Source organism: Callospermophilus lateralis, chromosome 4 (assembly GCF_048772815.1).
Source record: "Callospermophilus lateralis isolate mCalLat2 chromosome 4, mCalLat2.hap1, whole genome shotgun sequence".
NCBI classification, from domain to species: Eukaryota; Metazoa; Chordata; class Mammalia; order Rodentia; family Sciuridae; genus Callospermophilus; species Callospermophilus lateralis.
The window spans coordinates 143,665,987-143,693,848 of record NC_135308.1 but is presented as its reverse complement, the minus strand read 5'-3'; the positions used below and the strand labels follow the sequence as shown (position 1 = coordinate 143,693,848).

At 41.2% G+C, this 27,862-nt stretch overlaps 1 protein-coding gene across 1 annotated transcript; it reads right to left on the bottom strand.

Moving 5' to 3' along the window:
* Nucleotides 1-591: 591 nt before the first annotated feature.
* Amdhd1 (amidohydrolase domain containing 1) lies at nucleotides 592-27,862 on the bottom strand. Its single transcript, XM_076853220.2, has 9 exons — nucleotides 27,726-27,862; nucleotides 23,341-23,447; nucleotides 21,965-22,029; nucleotides 19,112-19,389; nucleotides 17,925-18,150; nucleotides 15,207-15,331; nucleotides 2,509-2,602; nucleotides 1,476-1,636; nucleotides 592-679 (listed from the first exon to the last, which is right to left on the bottom strand). Exons 1-9 carry the CDS (start codon nucleotides 27,860-27,862, stop codon nucleotides 592-594), a joined length of 1,281 nt encoding a protein of 426 aa, XP_076709335.1.

The following is a 27,862-nucleotide window of genomic DNA, read 5'->3' as shown; positions in this document are numbered from 1 at the left end:
CATCTATGTATGATATATCAAAGTACATAAATGCACTCTACTGTCATGTATAACTAATTAAAAAAAATAAAAATTTTTAAAAAACTGAAATTTGAGATTCAGAAATAAAATGGACATTTCAAGCCAAGTCTGCTTTTCCCTCAAAAGCATTTTTTGTGATTCCCCCACTATATTAATCTTCAGAATATTTTTAAAAATACTTTTTAGTTGTAGATGGACACCATACCTTTTATTTATTTATCTATTTATTTATTTATTTATATGTGGTGCTGAGGATCGAACCCAGTGTCTCACACATGACAGACAAGTGCACTACCACTCAGCCACAACCCCTGCCCCAATCTTCATAATTTTAAAACCAATGTTTGTGAGACCATTTAATGATTTTAGATTATCAGCACCATGGGTTTACCTTTTTAAATGTCCCTTGATTCAAATCAATTCCTTGGGGTTTTCAAGTGAATTAATAACACAATGAAATATATTTAGGTTTAAATGACATGATTCTGGTAAACCACTAAGGTACCATCTCTTACAGATGAATTAACTGATTTGACACAGTGGAAGTATCTTCTCTTTCTTTCCAGATTATCATTTTTTGTAGATGACTTTTCCTTTAGTTATAACATATTCAATTAATTCACAATGGCCTCCAAACTGGTAAATCAAATGCTCCCATCTAGAAAGAAATCAAACATTTTTTTCCAATGGATACAAGTCAAAATCATCACTGTACATGATCTGCAAATGCATTTAAAAATTTGATTTATACCAAGTCCATTGATATTTGAGCTTTTTTAAAAAGTGGTAAATATCTAACTAGTCTACAATAAATAAAGTGTTGTTTAATGTCATTTAAGAACTTGATCTTATAATATTTTCTTCCTTATTGTAACATGAATTACCATTCATTATTTTTAATGGAAGGAGTGAATTCCTACCATAAAGGGTAGAACTGTACAGCCGTTCTCCTCTGTGGAATACAGGGTCCAAGGGCTGTGATCAGCACATGAAGGTCAAGCACATGTACAATATTTTGGATTTAGAACAATAAGACCCAAATTGTCACAGCGGAGGCCCAAGCAGCAGCAGATGCGTGGGAGATTTGGGAATGAAGTAGATCTCAAAAGTCAGAACCAGGAGATAAGCTGGAGCTAGGAGCAAGCAGAAGGTCAGGAACCAAGCAGAAAAACAAAAACACAGGCCAGAGGACACTCCAAGTCCACAGTCCAAGTAAACAGAGCAAGACCTGGAAATCCATGAAACATACGAGACAGATGACGAGACGGAGAAAACTCGGTCTCCACTGAGGCTTGGCCCAGGGAGGCAGATTTGGAAACGGGTGAAGAGAGAGAGGAGTGGGTTGTGTCTGAGTCTAGACAGAGCCTGGTACTAATACTACTGCAAACAGAATTAAAACCTCATCTATATCTGCAGTGGGCATAAAATAAAATAGCCATGTTGACAACACTCACCTGGACGCATTGATGATAATGAGGTCTCCCTGTTTGCCAACTTCCAAAGATCCATGCATGTGAGATTTTCCCAGTGCGTAAGCCGCATTGATGGTGGCAGCAGCCAAGGCCTCCGACATGGACATTCTCATGTTCACACAGGCCAGATGCATGACCATTGGCTAAGGCAGGACAAGAAAAGCATTGAAGGAAAGTGACAAAACAGGAACTTCTTCTCAGGACACACAGCACAACAAGTAAATGTAGGTTACTGTCCAGGCTGAGGAGGTGGCTCAGTGGCACGGTTTGTGCTCAGCAAAAAAAGGCCCTGGGCTTGATCCCGCACCCACACCCCAGCACCTTACAAGAAATATATAGGTGGAACTTGCTGGATTACTATGGGAAAATTTAAATGTACACATAAAGGTTATTATGCTTTAGGAAAATATTCTTTATCATTAAGAATCATTTAGCCGGGTACAGTGGCGCACCCCTGTAACCCCAGCAGCTCTGGAGGCTGAAGCAGGAGGATCACAGGTTCAAAGTCAGCCTCAGCAAAAGTGAGGTGCTAAGCAACTGAGCGAGACCCTGTCTCTAAATAAAATACAAAATAGGTCTGGGCATATGGCTCAGTGGTCAAGTGCCCCTGAGTTCAATCCCCAATACAAAAAAAAAAAAAAAGAATTGTGTTTTTAATATTCATTTACAACTCTTCAAGACCCTCTGTAGAAGATGAATTTTTCATTCATACTTAATAATTAAAATCATTTTGAGTTTCTGCTCTGCTCCAGAGAAGGAAAATTAGTTAATGTAAAACCGTAATGCTCAAGGCTGAATCAGAAAATAATGCAAATAGAAGTTTCTCTCTTCTCTTCGGCCTAGAGGCACTCATGTGGTGCAGGGAAATCCAATTATTCTACTGTCTACACTTTCTTGTTTTACAGGGAAATATTTTCATGACTTTTATACATTTTAACAGATGGTGAAATATTTTTGAATTATTTATATGCTTGGTAGAGACTGTGCTCAGAAAAACAAATGAAGAAATAATTACCATTGAAAAACAATATGCATTCGGGTTGAAATCACTGCCCAGGGCAACTATCACCCCTTCATCTAACATCTTCCTGGCTCGAGGCTGCTTCAGTCTAAGGGGAACAAGAAAAGGAGGTCAGTCTCCAGCGTTGGAACTTTCACAAAACAGATGTTGAGAATGGAAGAGAACTTGAGACCGTCAACCCCACTGTGGTCTGGAAGAAGAAACAGAAGTTCCAAGTTGCATGATCGGTGGTGGAGTGAAGCAGCACTCCAGGACTTTTGGTTTTCTCGTTCTGCTTTTGGAATTACTAGGCTATTATTTAATTTGTGGTCATTTATTTTGTCAATCTTCGTATGCATCTTCAGAGATTGTTGCTAAGGGAGAAAAATATCATTTACAAAACAAATGATTTTCAATAAACTAATAAAAATTTTCTAATAAAATCTGATAAACTTTTTGTTACTTTCAAATTAAACAACTAATGAGGTTAGCATAATGCTACTTTTTATGAATTTCCATTTGCCCTTCCTATCTATCTATATCTATCTATATCTATCTATCTATATCTGTATCTATCTATCTATCTATCTATATAGATATTGTTTCTTTGGTAGGACCTATTTAAAAGTTTTTTGGGTAGGACCTATTTAAAGAATTTAACGTGTGCAATGTTTGAGTTTCTTTCTGGATTAGGTATCTCCTAGATCTCCTTGGCAAGAGTCTACCTTCTTCAGGACCTAACTCAAAACTTATGTCAAAAATAAACAGACCAGATACCAGTTAAAGGGATGAGAGAGGCTGGCTTCAATAATAATTATTGCAATAAGGAAGAGTACAATAGTCATGGAACCAACTTCCACTTGTGAAGAGGTAACTGGGTATTTTAGAGAGAGATTGAGGGAGCAGAAACGAAAAAGCAGCAGTTGCTCAAACTGTCTGGGAAGTGGTAATGTGCAAAACACTAGGGGCTTGGGGTTGGTCTGTGAGCTCTGGGTTCCTTAATTGGTGCTTATCTGGAGGGGATTCAAACCTGTACCTTTAGGCAGGAGGCAGGGGCCTAGTTAGAGCAAGAGGTCCCAGCCCTGGGAACACAGTGAAAGTTTTCTGCTTGAAGGATTGCCTGTCAAAGAGAGGGCTCTCAGGTCCTTAGAGAAGACAGTTCTGGGTTGCAGAAGATTTACATCTCAAAGAGGCAGAGAAAGAACTTAAAATCACAAGCTTTTAAAAGTAACTGCTAGGCCCACGCCTGCAAGGTAGGCAGACCTGCGACCAACCTGCAGAACAGACCCAGCGGCCCGCCCGTGTGGTAGACACATCACCCCAATTGGAGGAGGGCCAGAGCAGAGCCGCAGCCCCCGCCTGCAAGGTAGGCACACCTGCGACCTACTGGGAGAACAGGCCCAGTGGCCCGCCGGCGTGGTAGACACATCACCCCAATTGGAGGAAGGGCCCAGCTGCCGCCCGCAAGGTAAGCAGACCATGCGTCCCGGAGAAGGGGCCCAGCGGCCCGCGGGCTAGTTGAAAGATCACTCCGATTGGAGGAGGGGCACAGCCGCCGCCCGCGCCTGCAAGGTAGGCAGACCTGCAACCTGGAGAACAGGCCCAGCGGCCCGCCAGCGTGGTAGACAGATCACCCCTATTTGAGGAGGGGCCCAGCCTCCGCCAGCCCCTGCAAGGGAGACTTTGTAACTATACAAGAGCAATATAAATATACAGGGGAAAAATTCAATAACACAACAGTTTCACCAAACAGAAATGCGAGCAGTATGAAAAGACAAGGAAAGAAAGGACCACAAGCAATGCAGGTCAACTCAACTTTAGAAGAGGTAATAGCTGCAGCAGATGGAATGTCAGATAAAGAATTCAGGATTTACATGCTGCAGATGATCTGGAGTCTCAAGGAAGACATTAGACAGCAAAATCAGACAATGAAAGATCACTTCAACAATGAATTACATAAACAAATCCAAGAGGCAAAAGATCAACTATACAGGGAGATAGAGGTTATAAAAAACAAACAGAAATCCTAGAAATACAGGAAGCAATAAACCAACTTAAAAACTCAAATGAGAATACTACCAGCAGAGTAGAACACTTAGAAGATAGAACATCAGACAATGAAGACAAAGTATTTCAACTTGAAAAGAACATAAACAGCTCAGTGATACTCTTAAAAAACCATGAGCAGAACACCCAAGAAATATGGGATAACATAAAGAGACCAAACTTAAGAGTCATTGGGATACAGGAAGGTATAGAGGTCCAAACCAAAGGAATGAGCAAACTATTCAACGAAATAATACGAGAAAACTTCCCAGACTTGAAGAATGAGACAGAATCCCAAATCCTAGAAGCCTACAGGACGCCGAATGTGCAAAATCATAAGAGATCCACACCTAGACACATTATAATGAAGATGCCCAACATACAGAATAAGGAGAGAATTTTAAAAGCTTCAAGAGAAAGGAAGCAGATTACATTTAGGGGTAAACCAATCAGGATAACAGCTCATCTTTCAACACAGACTCTGAAAGCTAGAAGATCCTGGAACAACATATTTCAAACGCTGAAAGAAAATGGGTTCCAAACAAGAATTGTGTATCCAGCCAAATTAAGCTTCAGGATGGAAGATGAAATTAAAACCTTCCATGATAAACAAAAGCTAAAAAAAATTGCAGCTAGAAAAACCATCTCTTCAAAACAACCTCGGCAAAACACTACAGGAAGAGGAATGGAAAATAACAATGAAAACCAACAGTGGGAGGTAGTACAGTAAAGGGAAAAAATAATCAAAGAAGAACAACAAACCATGTTAAGTAACATAAATAAACAAATATGGCTGGAAGAACAATCCATATCTCAATAATAACCCTAAATGTTAATGGCTTAAACTCACCAATTAAGAGACACAGGCTAGTAGAATGGATCAAAAAAAAAAAAAAAAGATCCAACAATATGCTGCCTACAGGAGACGCATTTGATAGGAAAAGACATACATAGACTGAAGGTGAAAGGTTGGGAAAAATCATATCACTCATATACACTTCGGAAACAAGCAGGAGTGTCCATACTCACATCAAATAAAATAAGATTTCAAGCCAAAGTTAATCAAAAGGGATAAAGAGGGGCACTACATACTGCTCAAGGGAGCCATACACAAACAAGACATAACAATCATAAATATATATGCTCCAAACAATGGTGCAGCTATGTTCATCAAACAAACTCTTCTCAAGTTCAAGAGTCTAATAGACCACCATACAATAATTATGGGAGACTTCAACACACCTCTCTCACCACTGGACAGATCTTCCAAACAAAAGTTGAGTAAAGAAACTATAGAACTCAATAATACAATTAATAACCTAGACTTAATTGACATATATAGAATACACCACCCAACATCAAGCAGTGACACTTTTTTCTCAGCAGCACATGGATCCTTCTCAAAAATAGATCATATATTATGTCACAGGGCAACTCTTAGACAATATAAAGGAGTAGAGATAATACCATGCATCTTATCTGATCATAATGGAATGAAATTGAAACTCAACGATAAAAGAAGTAAGGAAAAATCATGCATCACTTGGAGAATCAACAATAGGTTACTGATTGATCAATGGGTTATAGAAGACATCAAGGAGGAAATCAAAAAATTCTTAGAGATAAATGAAAACACAGACACAACATATTGGAATCTATGGAACACAATGAAAGCAGTTCTAAGAGGAAAATTCATTACCTGGAGTTCATTCCTTAAAAAAAAGGAAAAACCAACAAATAAATGATCTCACACTTCATCTCAAAATCCTAGAAAAAGAAGAGCAAAACAACAGCAAAAGAAGTAAAAGGCAAGAAATAATTAAAATCAGAGCTGAAATTAATGAAATCGAAACAAAAGAAACAATTGAAAAAATTGACAAAACTAAAAGTTGGTTCTTTGAAAAAATAAATAAGAATGACAGACCCTTAGCCATGCTAACGAAGAGAAGAAGAGAGAGAACTCAAATTACTAGCATACGGGATAAAAAAGGCAATATCACAACAGACACTTCAGAAATACAGAAGATTATCAGAAATTATTTTGAATCCTTATACTCCAATAAAATAGAAGATAGTGAAGGCATTGATAAATTTCTTAAGTCATATGATCTACCCAGATTGAGTCAGGAGGATATAGACAACCTAAACAGACCAATATCAATTGAGGAAATAGAAGAAGCCATCAAAATACTACCAACTAAGAAAAGCCCAGGACCGGATGAGTATACAGCAGAGTTTTACAAAACCTTTAAAGAAGAACTAATACCAATATTTTTCAAGCTATTCCAGGAAATAGAAAAAGAGGGAAAACTTCCAAATTCATTCTACGAGGCCAACATCACCCTGATTCCTAAACCAGACAAAGGCAATTCAAAGAAAGAAAACTACAGACCGATATCTCTAATGAATCTAGATGCAAAAATCCTCAATAAAATTCTGGCGAACCGGATACAAAAACATATCAAAAAAATTGTGCACCATGATCAAGTAGGATTCATCCCTGGGATGCAAGGCTGGTTCAATATACGGAAATCAATAAATGTTATTCACCACATCAATAGACTTAAAGATAAGAACCATATGATCATCTCAATAGATGCAGAAAAAGCATTCGACAAAGTACAGCATCCCTTTATGTTCAAAACTCTAGAAAAACTAGGGATAACAGGAACATACCTCAATATTGTAAAAGCAATCTATGCTAAGCCTCAGGCTAGCATCATTCTGAACGGAGAAAAATTGAAGGCATTCCCTCTAAAATCTGGAACAAGACAGGGATGCCCTCTCTCACCACTTCTGTTCAACATAGTTCTCGAATCACTGGCCAGAGCAATTAGACAGACGAAAGAAATTAAAGGCATAAAAATAGGAAAAGAATAACTTAAATTATCACTATTTGCAGATGACATGATTCTATACCTAGCAGACCCAAAAGGGTCTACAAAGAAACTAGTAGAGCTAATAAATGAATTCAGCAAAGTGGCAGGATATAAAATCAACACGCATAAATCAAAGGCATTCCTGTATATCAGCGACAAATCCTCTGAAATGGAAATGAGGACAACCACTCCATTCACAATATCCTCAAAAAAAAAAAATACTTGGGAATCAACCTAACAAAAGAGGTGAAAGACTTATACAATGAAAACTACAGAACCCTAAAGAGAGAAATAGAAGAAGATCTTAGAAGATGTAAAAATATACCCTGTTCATTGATAGGCAGAACATCATCAAAATGACGATATTACCAAAAGTTCTCTATAGGTTTAATGTAATGCCAATCAAAATCCCAACGGCATTTCTTGTAGAAATAGATAAAGCAATCATGAAATTCATATGGAAAAATAAAAGACCCAGAATAGCAAAAACAACTCTAAACAGGAAGTGTGAATCAGGCAGTATAGCAATACCAGACTTCAAACTATACTACAGAGCAATAGTAACAAAAACAGCATGGTACTGGTACCAAAACAGGTGGGTGGACCAATGGTACAGAATAGAGGACACAGTAGACCAATCCACAAAACTACAACTATCTTATATTTGATAAAGGGGCTAAAAGCATGCAATGGAGGAAGGATAGCATCTTCAACAAATGGTGCTGGGAAAACTGGAAATCCATATGCAACAAAAGTTAACTCAAAATGGATCAAGGAGCTTGATATCAAATCAAAGACTCTGTGTCTGATAGAAGAAAAAGTTGGCTACAATCTACATACTGTGGGGTCGGGCTCCAAATTCCTCAATAGGACACCTATAGCACAAGAGTTAATAACTAGAATCAACAAATGGGACTTACTCAAACTAAAAAGTTTTTTCTCAGCAGAAGAAACAATAAGAGAGGTAAATAGACAGCCTACATCCTGGGAACAAATCTTTACTCCTCACACTTCAGACAGAGCCCTAATATCCAGAATATACAAAGAACTCAAAAAATTAGACAATAAGATAACAAATAACCCAATCAACAAATGGGCCAAGGACCTGAACAGACATTTCTCGGAGGAGGACATACAATCAATCAACAAGTACATGAAAAAATGCTCACCATCTCTAGCAGTCAGAGAAATGCAAATCAAAACCACCCTAAGATACCATCTCACTCCAGTAAGATTGGCAGCCATTAGGAAGTCAAACAACAACAAGTGCTGGCGAGGATGTGGGGAAAAGGTTACACTTGTACATTGCTGGTGGGACTGCAAATTGGTGCGGCCAATTTGGAAAGCAGTATGGAGATTTCTTGGAAAGCTCGGAATGGAACCACCATTTGACCCAGCTATTCCCCTTCTCGGTCTATTCCCTAAAGACCTAAAAAGAGCATACTACAGGGACACTGCTACATCGATGTTCATAGCAGCACAATTCACAATAGCAAGACTGTGGAACCAACCTAGATGCCCTTCAATAGACGAATGGATAAAAAAAATGTGGCATTTATACACAATGGAGTATTATGCTGCATTAAAAAATGACAAAATCATAGAATTTTCAGGGAAATGGATGGCATTAGAGCAGATTATGCTAAGTGAAGGTAGCCAATCCCTAAAAAACAAATACCAAATGTCTTCTTTGCTATAAGGAGAGTAACTAAGAACAGAGTAGGGAGGAAGAGCATGAGAAGAAGATTAACATTAAACAGGGATGAGAGGTGTGAGGAAAAGGGAGAGAGATGGGAAATTGCATGGAAATGGAAGGAGACCCTCAGGGTTATGCAAAATTACATATAAGAGGAAGTGAGGGGTAAGGGAAAAAAACAAGGGGGAGAAATGAATTACAGTAGAGGGGGTAGAGAGAGAAGAGGGGAGGGGAGGGGAGGGGGGATAGTAGAGGATAGGAAAGGCAGCAGAATACAACAGACACTAGTATGGCAGTATGTAAATCACTGGATGTGTAACCGACGTGATTCAGCAATCTGTATACGGGGTAAAAACGGGAGTTCATATCCCAGTTGAATCAAAGTGTGAAATATGATATATCAAGAACTATGTAATGTTTTGAACAACCAACAATAAAAATTAAAAAAAAAAAAAGAACTTCTAGCTTAAAAAAGGACAAAAAAAAAAAAAAAAGTAACTGCTATAAGGAGGTGGGGGGGTGGGTAGGCTATCTGCCTATCAACAGATTTTGGGCTGGAACAAAGAGTACTTTCTCCTCGCAGCCTTAAGCTTTCACAGGCAGGCACTGCAAGGGAGAGACAGGGTCCTCCTAGACATGCAGCTTTTTAGAATCTCTGCCGGGGTTAGTTGCAGTCTGTTGGTGGGGCGTGGGTGAGTGGATCCTTTGTGCTGAGTCAGCAGTCTTTGTAGCCCATGGTGGAGGCCTAGGTTACCCCCTCTGGGAAGGCTTCCCAACCATCCCTTTTGGCTACCACCTTCTCTGGCCTCCCATGGCACCCCACACTCCTCATTCGCCCTTACAGGACTAGACTGCTTGCTGTTGCTTCATGATAATGCCTGGACTGATCCTCAGCCTTGGATGGAACAGTACAGCTTACTGATTGTTAAATACAGCTATCGAGGGTGACCCTGGGCCCTCCCCAGAAGCCTACTCTATCTCTGCCCTTACATCCATTTGTTGGCTGGTGCCCTTACTCAGCCAGCTGTCAGATATTTAGACCATTGCATCTGCCCCTACAGCTGGCAAGTCTAGCAGAGGCCAAGAACCATGGGCAGAGAGGACTAGTTTAGTTTAGTTTATTTTTTTAATGGTGATTTGTTTGTTGCAGGGCCTAGCCTTGTTTTTACTTAATATGTTTGCTTGAATGGAGGCTGCTATGATGTTCAAGGAGTGTTCTGAATGTGGCAAAGAGTAGGTTTATAGCCATGCCCCCAAATAATTTTAAAGTCCACCTAAGTTTGGCATTTGAGACCTTCCAAAAGCTGAACCCAACTTTCTCTTAGGGACTCATTTCTCATCACTCCCCTACCTGATGCTGCACCCCAACCACCAGAGTTCTCTGCTTGAACATTGCTGAGTTTGCCATTCTCCTCGTCTAAAATGCCTAAGAGACAGTCATCTAAACCCAGTCCACGTCTCACCCTTTGCTGCTCATTCTCCCCGACATCCTTTGCTCCAGCCAAGAACAATAGCTCTCTTCAGAACTCTCCCAGGTCTGTTTGCATTTACCAGAATTTGTGCATTTAGACTCAAGTTCCTAAAGGCCCAGACCATCTATCCGTTTATTCATCAATGCACCCCCAGCACCGGTACAGTGTCTGGCACAAACAGCTGCTCAATAGACTTGCTGGAGGCATTCATTAATTTTTCATTATTGTGTTTTTGTTGCATTAATCTTTTGTTTCCTTCCCCCCAATACAGGCACTTTTTGGTAGTTTCAATAGAAAGAGTACTATCTCGTGTACGGTGCCCAGTGAAACACGGTGGGTCATAGATGCAGCCGGCCATTCAGAAGCATCCAGTTAGCATGTGCTGGGTGGCACCTTAGTCATCCTTGACTCCCATTTAATTTTTTTTTTCTCACAGGGCAAGTCATCAGAAAGATCTTGCTGGCTCTGCCTTAAAAATATATCCAGATTCCAAATAATATGCAGACCCCCTGCTACCAGCATGGATCCAAGTCACCTTCCCCTCTTGCCAGGATATTTGTGAGACCATCCTAACAGGTTTTCCTGCTTCCAGGAAAACCCTAATATCTATTCTCCTTAGAGTAGAAAGAGGAAGCTTTTGGAAAAATAAGTCAGGTCATGTCACTGAGCTTTTGAAAAATGTTCCAGTGGCCTCCCATCGACTTACAGGCTCCCCAGGACTCAAAGCTGATCAAGTCTGCCCTTCCTTCTGCCCTCAGCTACTGCCTTCTCCTTACTCGGGCCTCTCAGGCCTCACTCTTGCTCCCAGAACACCCAGTGCTCTTCCACCATTTCACTGGCCATCTGTTGGGGTCCAGAACACCCTCCTAAACAATCCCGCCCCTCCAGACACGGCTCACTCCTTCACTTCTAGATCAGTGCTGGAACATTCCTCATCCAGAAGTCTTTTCCTGCTAGGTGCAGTGATGCATGCCCATAATCCCAGCAGCTCGGGAGGCTGAGGCAGGAGGATCAGCCTCAGCAATATTGAGGTGCTAAACAATTCAGTGAGACTCTATCTCTAAATAAAATATATAAAAATAGGGCTGGAGATGTGGCTCTGTGGTCGAGTGCCCCCTGAGTTCAATCCCTAGTACAAAAAAAAAAAAAAAAGCCTTTTCCTGACCTAAGTAAGAACATCACAGCCCAACCTCACATCACAGCCCCCTCCCCACCAGCACTCCCTATTCATCTACCTGACTTTGACTTTTTTATAGCACTTTGCATCACCCAAGGTTTCATGTATTCATTTGTCCTCAGTACCTTGTCTGTCTCCTCCCATTAGAAGGCAGGCTCCTTCAGGACCAGAACTTTGGCATTTATTGTTGCATCCCCAGTGCCTAGAACAGTGCCTGGCAGCCAGCAGGCCTCTGCACACAGGTTGGTGTGTAAATTAATAAATTATGAGAAGTGCAGAGACGACTCCTGTCCTTGAACTATTTCTAGTCTGGGCTGATAACTTGTAGGACCACTGAAAATGTTTCTCAACAACCACATGTCAGTGAAGCAAAGGTGGGGTACAAGGAGAGGTAGTCAGCCTCTCCCTGATCCAGTCTGAGAACCCGAGTGGATGCCTGGGATCTCAGATAGTACCAAATCCCAATATACACTCTGCATTTCCTATATATACCTACCTATGACAAAGTTGAATTCATAAATTAGGTGCAGTAAGAGACGAACAACAATAACTAACTAGAACAATCATAACGAAATTCTGTGATAAAAATTATTTAAAACTAAAACTTGTTTCTCTCTGGGATTTTTTTCATTGAATATTTTCAGACCACAGTTGACCAGGGGTAAGCAAATCTCAGAAAGCAAAATTGCAGATCAGGGGGATGACTGTAGCTTTGAACTTTCCTGGAGGTCATTCCGGTGGTCTCTTCCCTTTTGGAGCTACTCAGAGGGATGGGGAGTGAACCTTTAAAGTATTAAAGGGGCACCATTAAAAATGAAGGTAAGTGTTTCCTGAATAAATATTATATGCAAATATTCACAAAATACACAGTGAAAGGAAGCTGTTCAGTGGCACTAGGTAATGGTTGTTGTCAAAATGAGAATCAAGGGCTGGGCTGTGGTTCAGTGGTAGAGCATTCACCTGGCATGTGTGAGGCACTGGGTTTGATCTTCAGCACCACATAAAAATAAAATAAAGGTATTGTGCCTACCTACAACTAAAAATATATACGAGAGAGAGAGAGAGAGAGAGAGAGAGAGAGAGAGAGAGAGAGAATATCAAGAAGGAGCTCAGGCTAGGTGCAGTGGCTCACACCTGTAATCCCAGCAGCTTGGGAGGCTGAGGCAGGAGGATCATAAGGACAAAGCCAACCTCAGCAACTTAGCAAGGCCCTAAGCAACTTAGTGAGACCCTGTCTCAAAATAAAAAATTAAAAAGGTCTGGGGATGTGGCCTGTGTTTAAGTGCCCCTGGGTTTAATCCTCAGTACAAAAAAAAAAAAAAAAAAAACAGGGAGCTCAGGGTACAGCAGGAGTCCCTGATGGTCTCTCCTGATTATATTTCTCAGAAAAATACAGGAACAGAGAAGTCAGAGAGGAGTGAGGCCTCTTTAACTGCCCTTGCGGTTCAAACAGGACACAAGCCTATCAGCCGATCAGTGCCAAGGTCTCAGACTTTTGCTCCATGTAAAGAGAGTAAAGATAAAGGAAAGGAAGCCTTTTTTTGGTGTGCATAAGAACTTATTTCTTGAATGGTGGAGGATTAGCCAAATTAAATATTGACTGATGACTTCGACTGATGCTATCCAGATCTGTAAGAGAAGCAGTTGGTCAAACCAAGAACTGTTACTGGCATTTTCTGATTGTAGCCTACATAGCATCTATTCTTAAACCAAGTAAATATTAATAATAAAAATGTGTGTGCGTGTGTGTGTGTAATCCTATACATTGGGAAAAATAACACTGAGATATTCCTTTCTTTTCCCTCTTAAGAATACTTTGAAGCCTGGCCTTTCTCAACCTTGGCACAGTTCATGTCTCATTCTGGATGTTTCTTGGTTGTGGGGGGCTGCTCTGTGTATCGGAGGATGATTGGGAGTGTCCTGGCCTCTACTCATCCCCTCCAGTAGCACGACCTTGTTGTGGCAACCAGAAACGTCTCCAGACATTGTCAATGCCCCTTGGCAGGCAAAATTGCCCTACAGTTGAGAACAGCTATCTGAAGATTCTAACTGCAGAATCACCCCCCACTCCAGAACCATATAGCTTAACCACACAGAAAGCACCTTGTCCTGAGAGAAAATAAACTTTATCTTTTTGGGGGGTGGGGGGTAGACTGGGGATTGAGTCAGGGGTACTCAACCACTGAGCCACATCCCCAGCCCTATTTTGTATTTTATTTAAAGACAGGGTCTTGGGGCTGGGGATGTGGCTCAAGCAGTAGCGCACTCGCCTGGCATGCGTGCAGGCCGGGTTCGATCCTCAGCACCACATACAAACAAAGATGTGTGTCCACCGAAAACTAAAAAAAAATAAATATTAAAATTCTCTCTCTCTCTCTCCCTCTCAAAAAAAAAAAAAAAATAGAGACAGGGTCTCACTGAGTTGCTTGGCACTTCACTTTTGCTGAGACTGGCATTGAACTCTCGATTCTCCTGCCTCAGCCTCCCGAGCCTCTGGGATTACAGGTGTGTGCCACCACATCCAGCTAATAAACTGACTCTTGAATGCTGGCTTCCCAAACCACTGACTTGGCAGCTGTCACGGAAGTGGTACCACGGAAAGTGTCAAGGGACCTCAGATCTATGTTCAGCAGAACTAGAGCAGTGGGCAAGGAGTATTCAGTTCATAGAGGATCCACAGCAAAATCTCTGGGAAGTTTTTACAAAGTTTAATTCACATGTGTCCTCATCCTCCCACTCCCAGGGGTCCTGAGGATTCTGGTACTCATTCATGGGATTATCAGCATCCATCTAGAAAACATCTCGTTCAGATTCTCGTTCACATCTTATGCCTGTTCTTAAAATTATAGAACCTGTTTCATTATTTTCATTTTTGGTACCAGGGATTGAACCCAGGGGGTGCTTAAACACTAAGCCACATCCCTAAAACTTTTTTTTTTTTTTAAATTTTGAGGCAGGGTCTTGCTAAATTGCTTAGGGCCTCTAAGTTGCTGAGGCTGGCTGTTGGGGTTCTCCTGCATCTGCCTCCCAAGCCGCTGGGATTACAGGCGTGTGTTTACCACTCCTGGCAACCCAGGGCCTTACACATGCTAGGCAAGTGCTCTACCATTGAGCTCCAGCCCTGCTGTTTCATTATTTTCTAATGATAAAAGTAATGCATACTGATTTTTTAAATGGAAATTTCTGAAACCCAGGGGGAAGAAAGGAAAACGAAAGTATCACCTTCCTCAATAATCTCACCATTCAAAGGCAATTTGGGCTAAGCTCCTTCCTGAGGGCAATTAATTTAAGAACATTTATCCAGAATTGGCATCTTCCTGAGCTAGTTTCCATCATTTGCATTTCTCAGGATTTGTAGGGGCCATGGCATAAAATTTAGGCTTCTTAAAAGTCTATGTCCTCACAGCTGACCTGCGTGTCGGGGTGAGCACCGGTCTTCTCACCTCAGCATGTACGCCGTGGTGGGCAGAAGGACCGCGGCACACCTGGCCGTTGCCATGGCAGCGATGCCTGCATCACTCACTTCTTCCAGGTGGCTGATTGCCTGGGCTCCCAGTTCAGCTCCAAGCTAAGCAGGATGGGCAGAGAGGAAAAGGTTTTAACAACAGCAACAACAACAAAGCCATACAGCACCCTGAAACCGATTTTCCTACAAAAAGAAAACAATACTCTATTAGTAAGATTTCTTGTCAACTCCCTCTTATAATAAGCACAAGTCCCACAATGGACACATGGTTTATAATTGACATATATTTGAAAATTAGCTGGATGCTACTTTTTTTTTCCCTTCTTGGTACCAGGGATTGAACCCAAGGGCACTTCATCACTGAGTCACACCCCAACCCTTTCTATTTTTTGCTTTTGAGACAGGGTGTCACTAAGTTGCTGAGGCCGGCCCAAATTTTTAATCCTCCTGCCTCAGCCTCCCCAGTTGCTGAAATCACATGTGTGTGCCACCATGCCCTGTTGCTAGGTGCTACTTTTAAAACTAGTTTTAAACAAAAATGCTTTCAGACAGTTCTGAAACAGAAATTTTTATGAAGCTTACAGATCAGAGGGAAATAAATTATAATTATCATAGCATCATAAAAAGACAACAGAGATGTGTGTTTTGGGAATGTCATTGCACTCTGCGAAACATACCAGTTGGGAGAATACACTTCAAAAACGTGGAATTCTATCAATGACTTGAGACTATCAACTTGAACTTGACTTCCCTCCAGGTGAGAAGCTGGAGCGAGATTATTAGAAGCACACAAAGAAGAAGGGAGGCTCTGATGATGGTGGAAGCATTGCTTTAAAGGTCCCCTCAGCTGAATATCTTCATGTCCTATATTCCCAACCAGTGAGTTTGCACACACCAGAGCCCCTGCTATCAGGTGACATGGAAAGGAGAGTAGGCTGACATGGATGTGGCCCTGGGAGGCTGTATTGCCACATCCAGGACAGGGAAGAGCTGACCCCTCTTCAGGCAGCTTGCTCTGGCCTAAGACGTTTTGAAATGGGGCTCTGGGGAGTGTGGTGGTCCACAGGACTGATTATGTTCCCCAGGGGAAGTTTCTTCTTGACCTTGGACTCACCCTCACTCTTCTAAACTCGATTTGCTGGTTATGGGTATTGACTTCTATTGATTTAATCCAGCAGTATCTTGGTGACCATCCAGTTTGCGTTCATTCAACAAAATTTCAACAAGTATTGATTTACGAAAGGCCATCTGTACTCTGGGCGCTGTGCTGACCTCCAGGATTGGGCGAGGATTGGGTGCAACACTCAGGGTGCTATAGTCCAGAGGCGATTTTAACCCAGTGGGATAAGAATTGGGAGAGGCCATAACCTAATCTTAGAGAGGGCTAGGAAGAAGTCCCAGAAAAGTAGCTAAGATAAAACATGGGAGTTAGGACTAGTCAGAGAAAGCGGACTCCAGATGAAAGGAACAGTATGTACAAAGGCATGGGGTATTGAGAGTAGATTTTTGTGGCTGGTTCATGACAGAGAGTCTGGATGGAGTAAAAGGAGGAAAAAGGTGGAGAGGTAAGGAAGGGTCAGATCCTGGTAAGCCACACACTGTGTTTGGAATGTGTTCTAATTCGAACCACGGTCATCCTTTATGTGGTCTAAGCAATGGAGGGGAAGGATGGAGGGGAAGGTTAAACTGCATTGAGGGAATGGGTTAAGGGAAGGGATTAAGGTGGATGCTAGATTGGAGGCCAAGAGGACAGTTATTGAGGAATCCAGGTGAGAGCTGAAGGTGGTTTGAACCAGGCAGTAAGGAGAGAGAAATGGACATGGGAGGAGAATTGGGAGGCTTTGGTGATTCATCGGTAGATGGAGGAGTCAAAATGATGCTTAGGCAACAGATGGATGATGGCGTTGTCCACTGGGACAGAAAGCACAAACAAGGCTGGAAGTGATATTAAGACATCTGGTTGGTCATGCTGTGCTTGAGATGCAGGTGGAATGTCTGCAGCTGTATTTATGACCCCAGGACAGTTGTTTTTAAGCTCTAGGGCTCAGAAGAGAGATGTTTAGACTCACAGTTGTAGGGACTGTCCTAATCACTACTGAATTCATCCCACCTTGAACAGTGCCCAGCACACAGGTTGAAAGAATGAGTAACTCAACCTGGGCAAGACAGGTAGATTTGAAACCATCCTGTGACTGTTCATGGTGTGCTCCACCAACTTTGATCCAGATGTTGCCCCCAAGAAGATTCTAGAAGCTACATGTGAAATTACTGTACTGTGCCAGTGTGGCTTTGTGTGCCAGCCAAAATATGTTGTGAGTTTAATAACTGAGATCACAGAGATACTTCTTTCTCTACGAGTACCACCAGCCAATAATAATAAAAGTAAATGATCAGGCTGGGGATGTTGCTCAGTGGTAAGGCATGTGCTTAGCGTGAGTGTGGTCCTGGGATCAACCCCCAGCATCCAAAAGAAAAGAAGTAAATGATCTGCAGCAGAAAAAAAAAAAAAAAAGTAAGTTTTTCAGTAGAGGTCAGGGTTTTCCAGGCCCAACCAGACCAATCTGCACATTGTTCAAACAAGTTTCCCCACTCTCTATCTTTTCAGAAGGCGACTTTGAACAGATGGATTAGGTTTCCCATGGCAGGAATGTGCAAGAACGCATATTGACAAGGATGTGCCAAAGGTCAGCCATACCTCAGCAGCCTTCACTGGGTGCAGCTCATCCCCGTGGAAGTTAATCTGTAACCCCATCTCTTTTCCACTTTGAAGAATCCTTCTGGTAGAATCCAGATCAAAGACGCCCTTCTCACAGAACACGTCTATATTGTCAACATGTATTTCCCCATCGCTGCCGAGTGCCTTCAGCTTTGGGAGATGGTTCTTGATGATGTCATCAGCAGCTTCCTTGGCAGTTTTTCCTCTGATGGAAGAAAATGAAATTACCACGGGCAAATATATGTACACGTGTGTATATATATTTGTATAAAATATACATATACTCTCACTCAGGGACACCATTCAGAGGGTGGATAGAGGTCAATGATGAGGAGATGGGCACTTACATAAATTATTTCTACTTCTCAAGACAATCCTAAGGAATAGGGTGTATGTAGCTCTGTGTACAGATGTGTGTAATTCATGTTCCAAAAAGCTGTCACATCCTCAAAGTCACTCAGCTAGGGGGAACTAAGCTGGATTCAAACTCAAGTTTTATCACTCCAAAGTCTTAGACTTTGCCATACCACATTGCTTTTTCTGTGTGTGTGCAGGGAGGACAGACTATCATACATTTTGTATTTCTTCTGGGGAAAAAAATCTACTGTTTTCTATAGACAGGTTGTGTAAAAATATCTCAGTGATGTTTTAAGTTTTAATAATTTCAGAAATTAAATGCTAAAACTTACAACAAAGATCACTGGAATATTTATAATTTAATGTTAATTTTTTTTTTAGTTCTTCTAATGGTGGGTGGGGCTATTCTCTGAATCATCTAGATTACAAGGTTTGATCTCTATAAGGTCTTACTATTAACCTCTACTTTTATGCTACTTTACTGCTTTATGTGAATTCGTTTATCAGATAAAATTATTCACATTAGCATCTATAGTCTCAAAGGACTACAAAGGGTCATTTCTTTTTGCAAACCAAAAGAGCTTGAAATGACTCGTGTTATTTCAACACTGATGAAACTGATGGGACTGAATGTAGCTCCATCCTCAAACCACCTGTCCTAAATGTCTGGTCATAGAAGCAGAACATCTTTCCAAAAACCTTATCTCCTTGCAAGCTAAAGTACTGAGGCACCTCCATCCTTGGGGAACGCAGTCTCTGCTTCATTCCCACTGTCTGAGTTACACCCTGATCCCATCCACTGAGATTACTTGGGCACTGAGTGAGCCCCGCAGTAAGTGGCCGAGATGCCGATGCGCCCCTCTCGCCGGGCACGCTCGATCACGCGCAGCATCTTGAGCTCGGTCTCCAGGTTGAGGCCATATCCACTCTTGCACTCCACCAGCGTGGTGCCAGCCCTCATCATGCACTGAAGCCGCTGCCGGAAAGAGCCGAACAGCTCCTCCTCCGAGGCTTCCCGAGTGCGCTCCACCGTGAAGTTGATCCCGCCTCCAGCCTGGTGAATATCCATGTACGTGGCTCCTGCCAACTGAACACACCGCTGGGTCAGGGGAGGTTGCAGACAAGGCACAGAACCTACCTCTATGGGGGATATTATAACCCAATCAATACCTGGGCTAAGGAACCCAACAGTCACTTTCTCAGAAGAAGATATACCATTGAAGAACAAATATATGAAAAATGTTCAACTTCTCTAGTAATTAGAGAAATGTAAATCAAAACTAATCCTAAGATTTCATCTCACTCCAGACAGAATGGCAATTACCAAGAATACAAGCAATGATAAGTGTTGATGAGGATGTGGGGGGAAAGGTGCACTCTTACATTGCTGGTGGCACTGCAAATTGGTGCAAACACTCTGGAATGCAGTATGGAGATTCCTTAGAAAACTTGGAATGGAACCACCATTTGACCCAACTATCCCACTCCTCCAGTCTTTACACAAAGGACCTAAAATCAGCCATGTTATTAGTGATGCAGCCACATTGATGTTTGTAGCAGCTCAATTCACAATAGCTAAACTGTGGAACCAACCTAGATGCCCTTCAATAGATGAATAGATAAAGAAACTGTGGCATATATACACAATGGAATACTAATCAGCATTTAAAGAGAGTGAAATTATGGCATTTTCAGGTAAATGGATGGAGTTGGAGAATATCATGCTAAGTGAAGTAAGCCAATCCCCCAAAACCAAAATCTCCAAATGTTCTCTCTGACAAGTGGATGCTGATCCAAAACAGGGAGTGGGGAGTCATGGGAAAACGGAGGAACTTTGACTGGGCAAAGGGAAGGGAGGGTGGGGAGGATGCAGGGGGGCAGGAAAGATGGTGGAATGAGATGGACATCATTACCCTAGGTACATGTATGACTACACATATGTTGGGACGCTACATTGTGTACAATCAGAGAAATCAAAAGTTGTGCTCCATTTGTGTACAATGAACTGAAATGCATTCTGCTGTCATGCATGCCTAATTAGAACAAACAAATACATTTTAAAAAGAAAAAAAACACCTATGGATGTTGCTAGTATTTTTACCATAATTCCTCATCTTACAAAATAAATCTATAACTTGAAAATTTCAATAGAAAAGTCAATTTATGTTGTCTATATGTGTGTGTGTGCATAAATACAATTTTTAAAATATTTATTGTTAGTCACACTTTTGCAAATAAAAGTTAAGAAGAAGAAACAATAGCAGTAATAGGGCACAATCACTAACTGACCAGATCAGAAAGGACACATATTGGGGTGGGAATGTAGCTCAGTTGGTAGCATGCTTGCCTTGCATGTAAAAGGCCCTGGGTTCAATCCCCAGCACCAAAATTAAAAAAAAAAAAAAAAAAAAAGGACAAGCATTGTCCTAAAGCCCTGTCATCTGCCAGTAGCCAGACTGAAGGGAGCTGGGGAGAGGTTCCCAAGAAGGTGCCGGAGAGACAGAGATGGGAGATGTGGTGTGTAAGGCAGTTGGGATCTCAGGGAAGCAGCAATTAATTAATGCTTTGCTGCAGGACTATTTCAATATTTTATCAACCCAGTCCGTCCCCACTGGGTACCAGCCAAGTCTCAGTCCTCCCTACATCCCTGAGCATGTTTGATACAACAAAGCACAGGGGTTCAGGGAGCCCCACTACAATTTTTCAAATCTCCACTAAAGAGACCCAGGGCCATTTTTGTGTCTCAATATTTGGGCACCAAAGTTTGAAGCCTGACCTTTGTCACTCAAGCAAATAAAGAGGCTCTTCCTAGGGTCCCATGGGCTCCCGTTACTCTGTACTACAGAGCGTGGGACACAGACTATGTGGGCCTGGATCTCCTGGCCAGAGTTTTCATCTGGCTGTGCCATCCTCAGTAAACACCTTCCCTACTCTGGACCCAACTTTCTCCATGTATGTAATGATAGCCCTGGACTGTGCATCTCCAAGGCTGCTTTGGCTCTGAAATTCTTTATTTAATAAAATGGTCTTAAAAACAACTTTAGTTTGTTGCAGAAGGAATATACCTGAAGAAGTTTTTCCTTTTTTTCTGAAATAATTCCATTTAGCTGCACCCCGCCCACCCCTGCCAAACAATGTGAAAACGTCTCCAACCAAGGATTTTGGAATTGACTAAGGCTAATATTCAACTAACAGACACTTTTATAATTCTTAATTAGTCTCATTTTATTAAAAAAGAGAATAGCTTAGTACATTTTATTTTTGTGATTATTTTGTCTTGCACTTTTCCACATTTGACCCCAATGAATGTGATTTTCAAACCGTTTCTTGGAGCTCTTTCAAATGCTCCTTTAGGTAGTGACTTGGAGTGGTGGGGGGAGGGAAAGAAAGGAAAAATCAGTGGGCGAGTTGCTCACCTTTGTTCTAAGAGGATGGCACGGCTAAAAATTTTCAAATGCTATTCTACTTCAAGTGTTTGCCAGTTCGACACATGATAGAAAGACTTGGGGCAGCTGTAAATACATTTTGTTGTCTTTTGTTTCCCATTTTCCAAGCAAAAAATATCTATTAAAAAGACATAACATGTAGCAAAGATGGACAGCCTATGAACTTTTTAGAACAAAAGACTTTTATTTGGATTTGCCATTAATCATTGCAGTTACCTTCATTGCGAACTCATGGACTCTTTCACCAGCCCATACGGGATGTGTGTGGGCATCCACCAAACCTGCAATCAATAAATTAGGTCACCTTAGAGTTAAAAGCAGAGGGCACTTCGATAGCAGGCAGTGTGCACCACGCTGCTCTTAGGGAAGCATGGTAGTGGCCATCCAGCTTGGGGTAGGGGAGGTTTCCTCTGTATGGCTCATCTAGAATGTTCTAATGGAAGAAAGTAACTCAACCATATAGAGATACAGCTTCTTTACTCAGTAAGTCCATGCTCAGCAAACAAGATTTTAAACCAGGTTGTCCAAACCATTAGTTGAGCAAAACCAAGGACCGTATCACCAAGGAACAATACTACAACCCTCAACCCCCGCTGCAACTTTGAGAAAGAAAAATATGAAAGGTGAATCTATCTTTAAGAAAAAAACATTTAAGCAATCACTTGGAACTTTTGTTTATCCCGTACATTTTAGTAAAGTGTGTTGTTATCAAATATTTAAAGCAGCTCATAAATGATTCTGATTGGACTAAATCCAAAGTCCCTAACCAGACTGTTTCTTATCATGGTCTTCTTTTTCTTATGACATTTCACCCTGACTTTGTATCCTGGCCCCCAAAAATTAGAACATAGAGGTTCTGTCAGATGTGTCAATACACATTTTTAAACTATAAAAATTTTATATAAATTAATTTTATTAAAATGTATATATAGTTTTATATAAATAAAATTAAAATAAAGCCCTTATGTTTGCATCAACTCAAAATTTTTGAGATTTCTCTCAGGTGATCACCTGAAATCATACTAGAGAGATAACATAGATGGTAGTTAATAAACTGATTTTTTTTGTGTTAAAAGTGAACTGGAGTGAAATATCTACAGTGTCTCTAGGTCTTCATACAAATTTAGAATATTTATAGCATTAGAGACAGCCCTGCTTGCCTCCTCTATGCAATGGATTAAAAAGTTATTCCAACTATTCTGGAACTTGAACACAACACAGCTGATTTCTCTTCAGCATGTGAGTGGGAAGAAGTGGAATAAATGAGTGGATTTGACACCCAACTCTCCCTTTACCTGTTCTGCAATCTTGGGTAAGATATTTCACCCCTAACCTCCAGTTTTCTAATCTGTAACACATAGATAATAAATTCTACCTCACACGGTAGTTACAAGGATTCAACATGAACTCATGAACTCATGTTTATAAAGCAACTAGGCATTTAATAAGGAAAACTCAATTCATGGACCCATTATTATTTTTTTCATACTATTGTAAGACCCTGTTTAAAACAAGCTGCCATTCTTCCTCTTTATGTTCTTAGAGTAACTGATAAAAATGCTTTCAGAGCTTTGTGAAAAACAGGCAAGTACCTGGTAGGATACATTTCCCAGAGCAGTCAATTTTTTCTTCAAAAGTGTCTTCGGAAAACTGTCTTTGGATAGCATCAGCAGGACCAATAGCTTTTATAAACCCATCACTGAAGAAAAATCAAGAAATATTACTAAATTTAGGGGAAATCCTGTGATAAATTTGACTAGTTATTTAAACTATGCTTTTGGATGCCTTGATGTCAGTTAACATTTATTTTGCTTCCCTCTTGAACCTGAGTCTTTGGGAAAGTGACTCAAGCTATACTGAAGACAGAAAGTCAAACCATGTGTAGCAGAGATTGCTGCTTGTTCCCAAATCAATGTCCCCTTTTCTCACAGTACTAGAACCTTAAGCCAGGACCATGCAGAATAAAAACTACATTTCCCAGGCTCCCTTCAGCCATGTGTGGCCATGTGACCACATTCTAGCCAGTAGGATTGTTTTCACCCCCTGTTCTCACTGGCTGGAATGAAATCCATAACTAGAGGTGGAGCAGCCATCTTGGATCATGGAGTCTCTGTAAAAAGCTGGCCATGGATCCTGACAACTCCACAGAGTACTGCCATCAACTAGCCCTGAGTCTTACTTCTGGAGTTCTATGTAGCAGAGAACAGACCTCTATTCTGTTTCAGTCATTGTTAATTTGGGTTTTTGTTACTTACTACAAATTAGTGTTTCCAAAATAGACGTTCAGGGCTATCATCCTGAGAGGTGGAAAGTGCCGCGAAAAGCAGGTGAAGATAAGAGATTCAGAAATGGGACTGAAGAGGTTTGGGTAACCTAACAATATAAGAGAGGAGGAGCAGAAACTGGATAAAAAGGTAGCTATTATGAAACGGGCTGGGGAGAGGGGAGATGGTGGGTGTTATGAGGAGGACACATTTAAGGATAGAATAAGAAATTAAAATTTGAAATTTGGTTTTATTTCCTGAGTTATACAACTCTTTGTCACTAACAGCTTTCATCTAGCCCAATTCAATAGTCTTCCTAGTGTGCGGTGAACCTGGTGGTAGAAAAGACCAGCAGGGTTAGAATTTGACCCTTGAATGGGAAAGGTCAAAGAAAATGCTCTTAGGACTATTTTTCTCCTTCTCTATCAGAATTGTGTCCCATTTGGCAGGAAGTTGTACTAACCAGGAGCCATGGGGCAAAAGACCTGATAAACTACTGGCAGAAAGAGTTAATGACTGACACTGCTTTAGAAGGGATTGTGTTTCAACAGGGCCAAAACTAAGAAGTAAATCTCTAACAGCTCAGTTTGTGTGGGAGGAGACTTTTGAGGGCACTGGGTCCTCTTTCTTACCACACTAATCACAAGATTATCTACCATCTATGGCTACTCATTCATCAGTAGATTCCAACTTACATGTTTGAACAAAGGTTTGTGTCCAAGGACAGTTATCAAAGGAAACAAAAAAAGTATTCTCCTAAAAATGTTTTAAGTAGTCATTAACTATGACGAAGACACCTATTAGTGTTAACTATTGGTGAGATTTTTCACTGTTTATTTATTACTAAGTGACATACAAAAAAAATCCAGGGTATAAAACCAGTATATATACATTTCTTTTCATTAAAAAATGTATGTTTATGCAATTCTATCTAAACAGAAAAATATCTGAAAGGAGAAGCACCTAAATGTCAGCACTGGTTCACTAAATGTTGAATTTGAGTGATTCATTTTTTTCTTTTCATGCATCTATATTTTTTTCACTTTTTCTTTTTTTCCCCATATTTTTCATTGGTGCATTATAATGTACATAATGCTGGGATTCTTTGTTACTTCTCACTTTTCCACAATAAATATACCTACAGGTAATTTTTTTAAGGGAAAAAGAGAATAGGTATGTTGCTATTGTTTTATTTACTTCTTATTTTGAAAAGTTTAGAAAGGAAAATTCTACAGAATCTTCTGAAAGCAGCAAAGCAAACCAGCAAGCCTACTGCTACGTGCAGTACCGTCCTCACGTGAAAACAATAATGAGGATGACAAGGGCAGCTCAGTGCTTCAAGTGGCTCTCCAAGAGTTTTGTGAAACTTTAGAATTGACATATAGACTGTCTCAATTACTAAAACCTAAAAACTGTTCTTAATTTACAGATAAATATGACACCCTTCCCATCAGTTAGGTGGCCCTCTGCACAGTTCTTAAAAGCCCTACCCTGCACATACCTATCTACCTTTGCGCTTACCATTCAGTATTCCAATGATCTTTTCCTACACCTTGTCCCTCAGTAGATGTGGCTCTTTGAGGGCAGGACCAGTCTCAGCCATTTTGCACCCCTAAGGCTCAGCACTGACAGCTCAATATATGTTTGATGAATGAATGAAAAGGTCCTGCTTTTTTTTAGATTCATCATCTACCTGACTCTTACTGGCTTCCAAGAGGGAAGACAAAGCACTCATCAGGTTTTTGCTTCAACATTTCCTATTTTTCTTTTTTAATTTATTTTGTCTCTCTGAAGAACCATCACAAATGGCCCTTGTGGATGAATCTATATTCTCATTCCTACTTCTTTTGTTCATGATGACATTTCCATCTTGGTTTTAGCCTTTGGAGGAGACATTTGTAAAGGAAGTGACAGTTAGTGCTTCTCTTCTGACATCTTCAGAAGCTTCTTCAAGATTAGCCACAAAACACACACACACACACACACACACACACACACACACAGTCCACTGGTGGAATTTAGGTTGCGTGGCAGATAATCACTGAGATAATTTTAGGAAAGGGGAGTTTCTGGAATTCCTCCAACTGTTTTCTTTTTTTCAGGACTTGTTTTCTCTGTCTAGAGCCTAGAAGGAATTGACTGCTGGTGATCTCACTGGGTGGGATTCATTCTAATCAAAACCATCAAACACACCATCAAAACCCATTCATTTCCAGAGTTTGAAATGGAACTTCTTCCAGTCCTCTCCGTACCCCTCCTCCCCTCACACTGTCACTCCCAGCTTGCTTTCTTCACCAAAAAAAGAAGCAGGTTGTCTTTGAACACTCAGGTTCTGCATAAGGAAATGATGTGAAAATTTGAGACAATTAGCTAAATGATTCACTCAATCCAGTACCAGTCATATTTGAGCAGGAAAGTTCTTAATATTCCTGTAATTGCATTTTAATATAATATATCCAACAAATTCTAACCATAAAGCAGATTCAAATCAAGAAAACCAACTCCCAAACCAAAGCCAACTGCCTCCTGTTTCATTTCTGTTTTACATGGTTTTGATGTGAACATGGTATAGAATGTCTTGGAATCCAAGACATCATATTGGATCCTCTATTTCCCAACCTGGGTAGATATTTTCTTAACTTTCCAAGCAAGGGTGCAATTCTGATTTTAACAAATTTTCGAGAATGACACTGTTTTTATTCCTATATTAATTGAAAACAAAACCAAAGTTCCTATAATCAGGGCTCTTACGCAATAGTGAGCAGTCTCAGATAAGCAGAGGTCTGTTTGCCACATCTGGTTCGATAGCCAGCACCTTGGGAATAGGATGCAAAACCCCATCCAACCCCCAATCCTACTATAGGTCACCCTCCCAAACTTTTTTCTTTTATTCACATTTGACCCAGAATTCAGAAGGTTAAGAGAAAATAACTGAAAATACCTTCTTTTAATCAGACCAAATCCTGATCCCTATCACCCAAAGTCACTGTCATTGGTCTTCCTGTTATTGGACTTCAGTGTGCTCACGGGCATCAGAGAAGTGCTTTTTAAAATGTTCAGATCTTAGAACTCCATCCCCAGAGGTGTTGATTTAAAGGCCTGGGAATATGCTGAGTGTGGTGGCATACCCCTGTAACCCCAGAGACTTGGGAGGCAGAGACAGAAGGATTGTGAATTCAAAGCCAGCTTCAGCAAGTTAGCAAGGTCCTAAGCAACTCAGCGAGATCCTGTCTCAAAATATAAAAAAGGAGCTGGGGATATGGCCCCAGGATTCAATCCCGGGTACAAGGGGGGAAAAAAAAAAAGTCAGGGAATAAAGGGTGGAGTCAGAAACCGATCTTTAAAGAAAAGAAAAGAAGGAAGGAAGGAACCCCAGTCCATCTGACAAAGGTGGTCCCTGGCTGCACCTCCAAGAAGAGGCCATGAAACCCCTCTGATTGTTGGGACAGTGGTATTTTAGCAACACAGGCGGGGACCTGATGTATTCTAATGGAGCCCTCAGTTTGAGCACTTTTTTTCACTGAAGACAACCCAAAGCAGTCCAATATGTTCACACCAGGTGCCTAAAGGACAGGATTGCCACTGTCTTTTTAGGTTGCAGGAAAGCTTTTAACCGGTTCCCCTGAAAGTACACAGCAAGCTGCGGGAGCCCATGCTGATCGCGCCCCGGCGCTGGGCGCTAGCAGCCTTCCCCCTGGGCGCCGGCCACTTACGTGCCCACCACCAGGCTGGCGCCCTCCAGCACCGCCAGGCTGCGCAGAGCATCGCCCACCAGGAAGCGCTCGCCGCGGGTGCACACCAGCACCACTTGCCGCGCGTTCTCCAGCAGGAGGCGGTGGCCGCCTGCCAT

Coding starts and splice junctions, on each gene's coding strand:
- Amdhd1 (XM_076853220.2), bottom strand. CDS start 27,862: ATGGCAGGCGGCCACCGCCTCCTGCTGGAGAACGCGCGGCAAGTGGTG. Junction 23,448..27,725: donor GCCAGCCTGGTGGTGGGCAC/GTAAGTGGCCGG, acceptor ATTTTTCTTCAG/TGATGGGTTTATAAAAGCTA. Junction 15,332..17,924: donor ACCCAGTGAAGGCTGCTGAG/GTATGGCTGACC, acceptor CATCCTGCTTAG/CTTGGAGCTGAACTGGGAGC.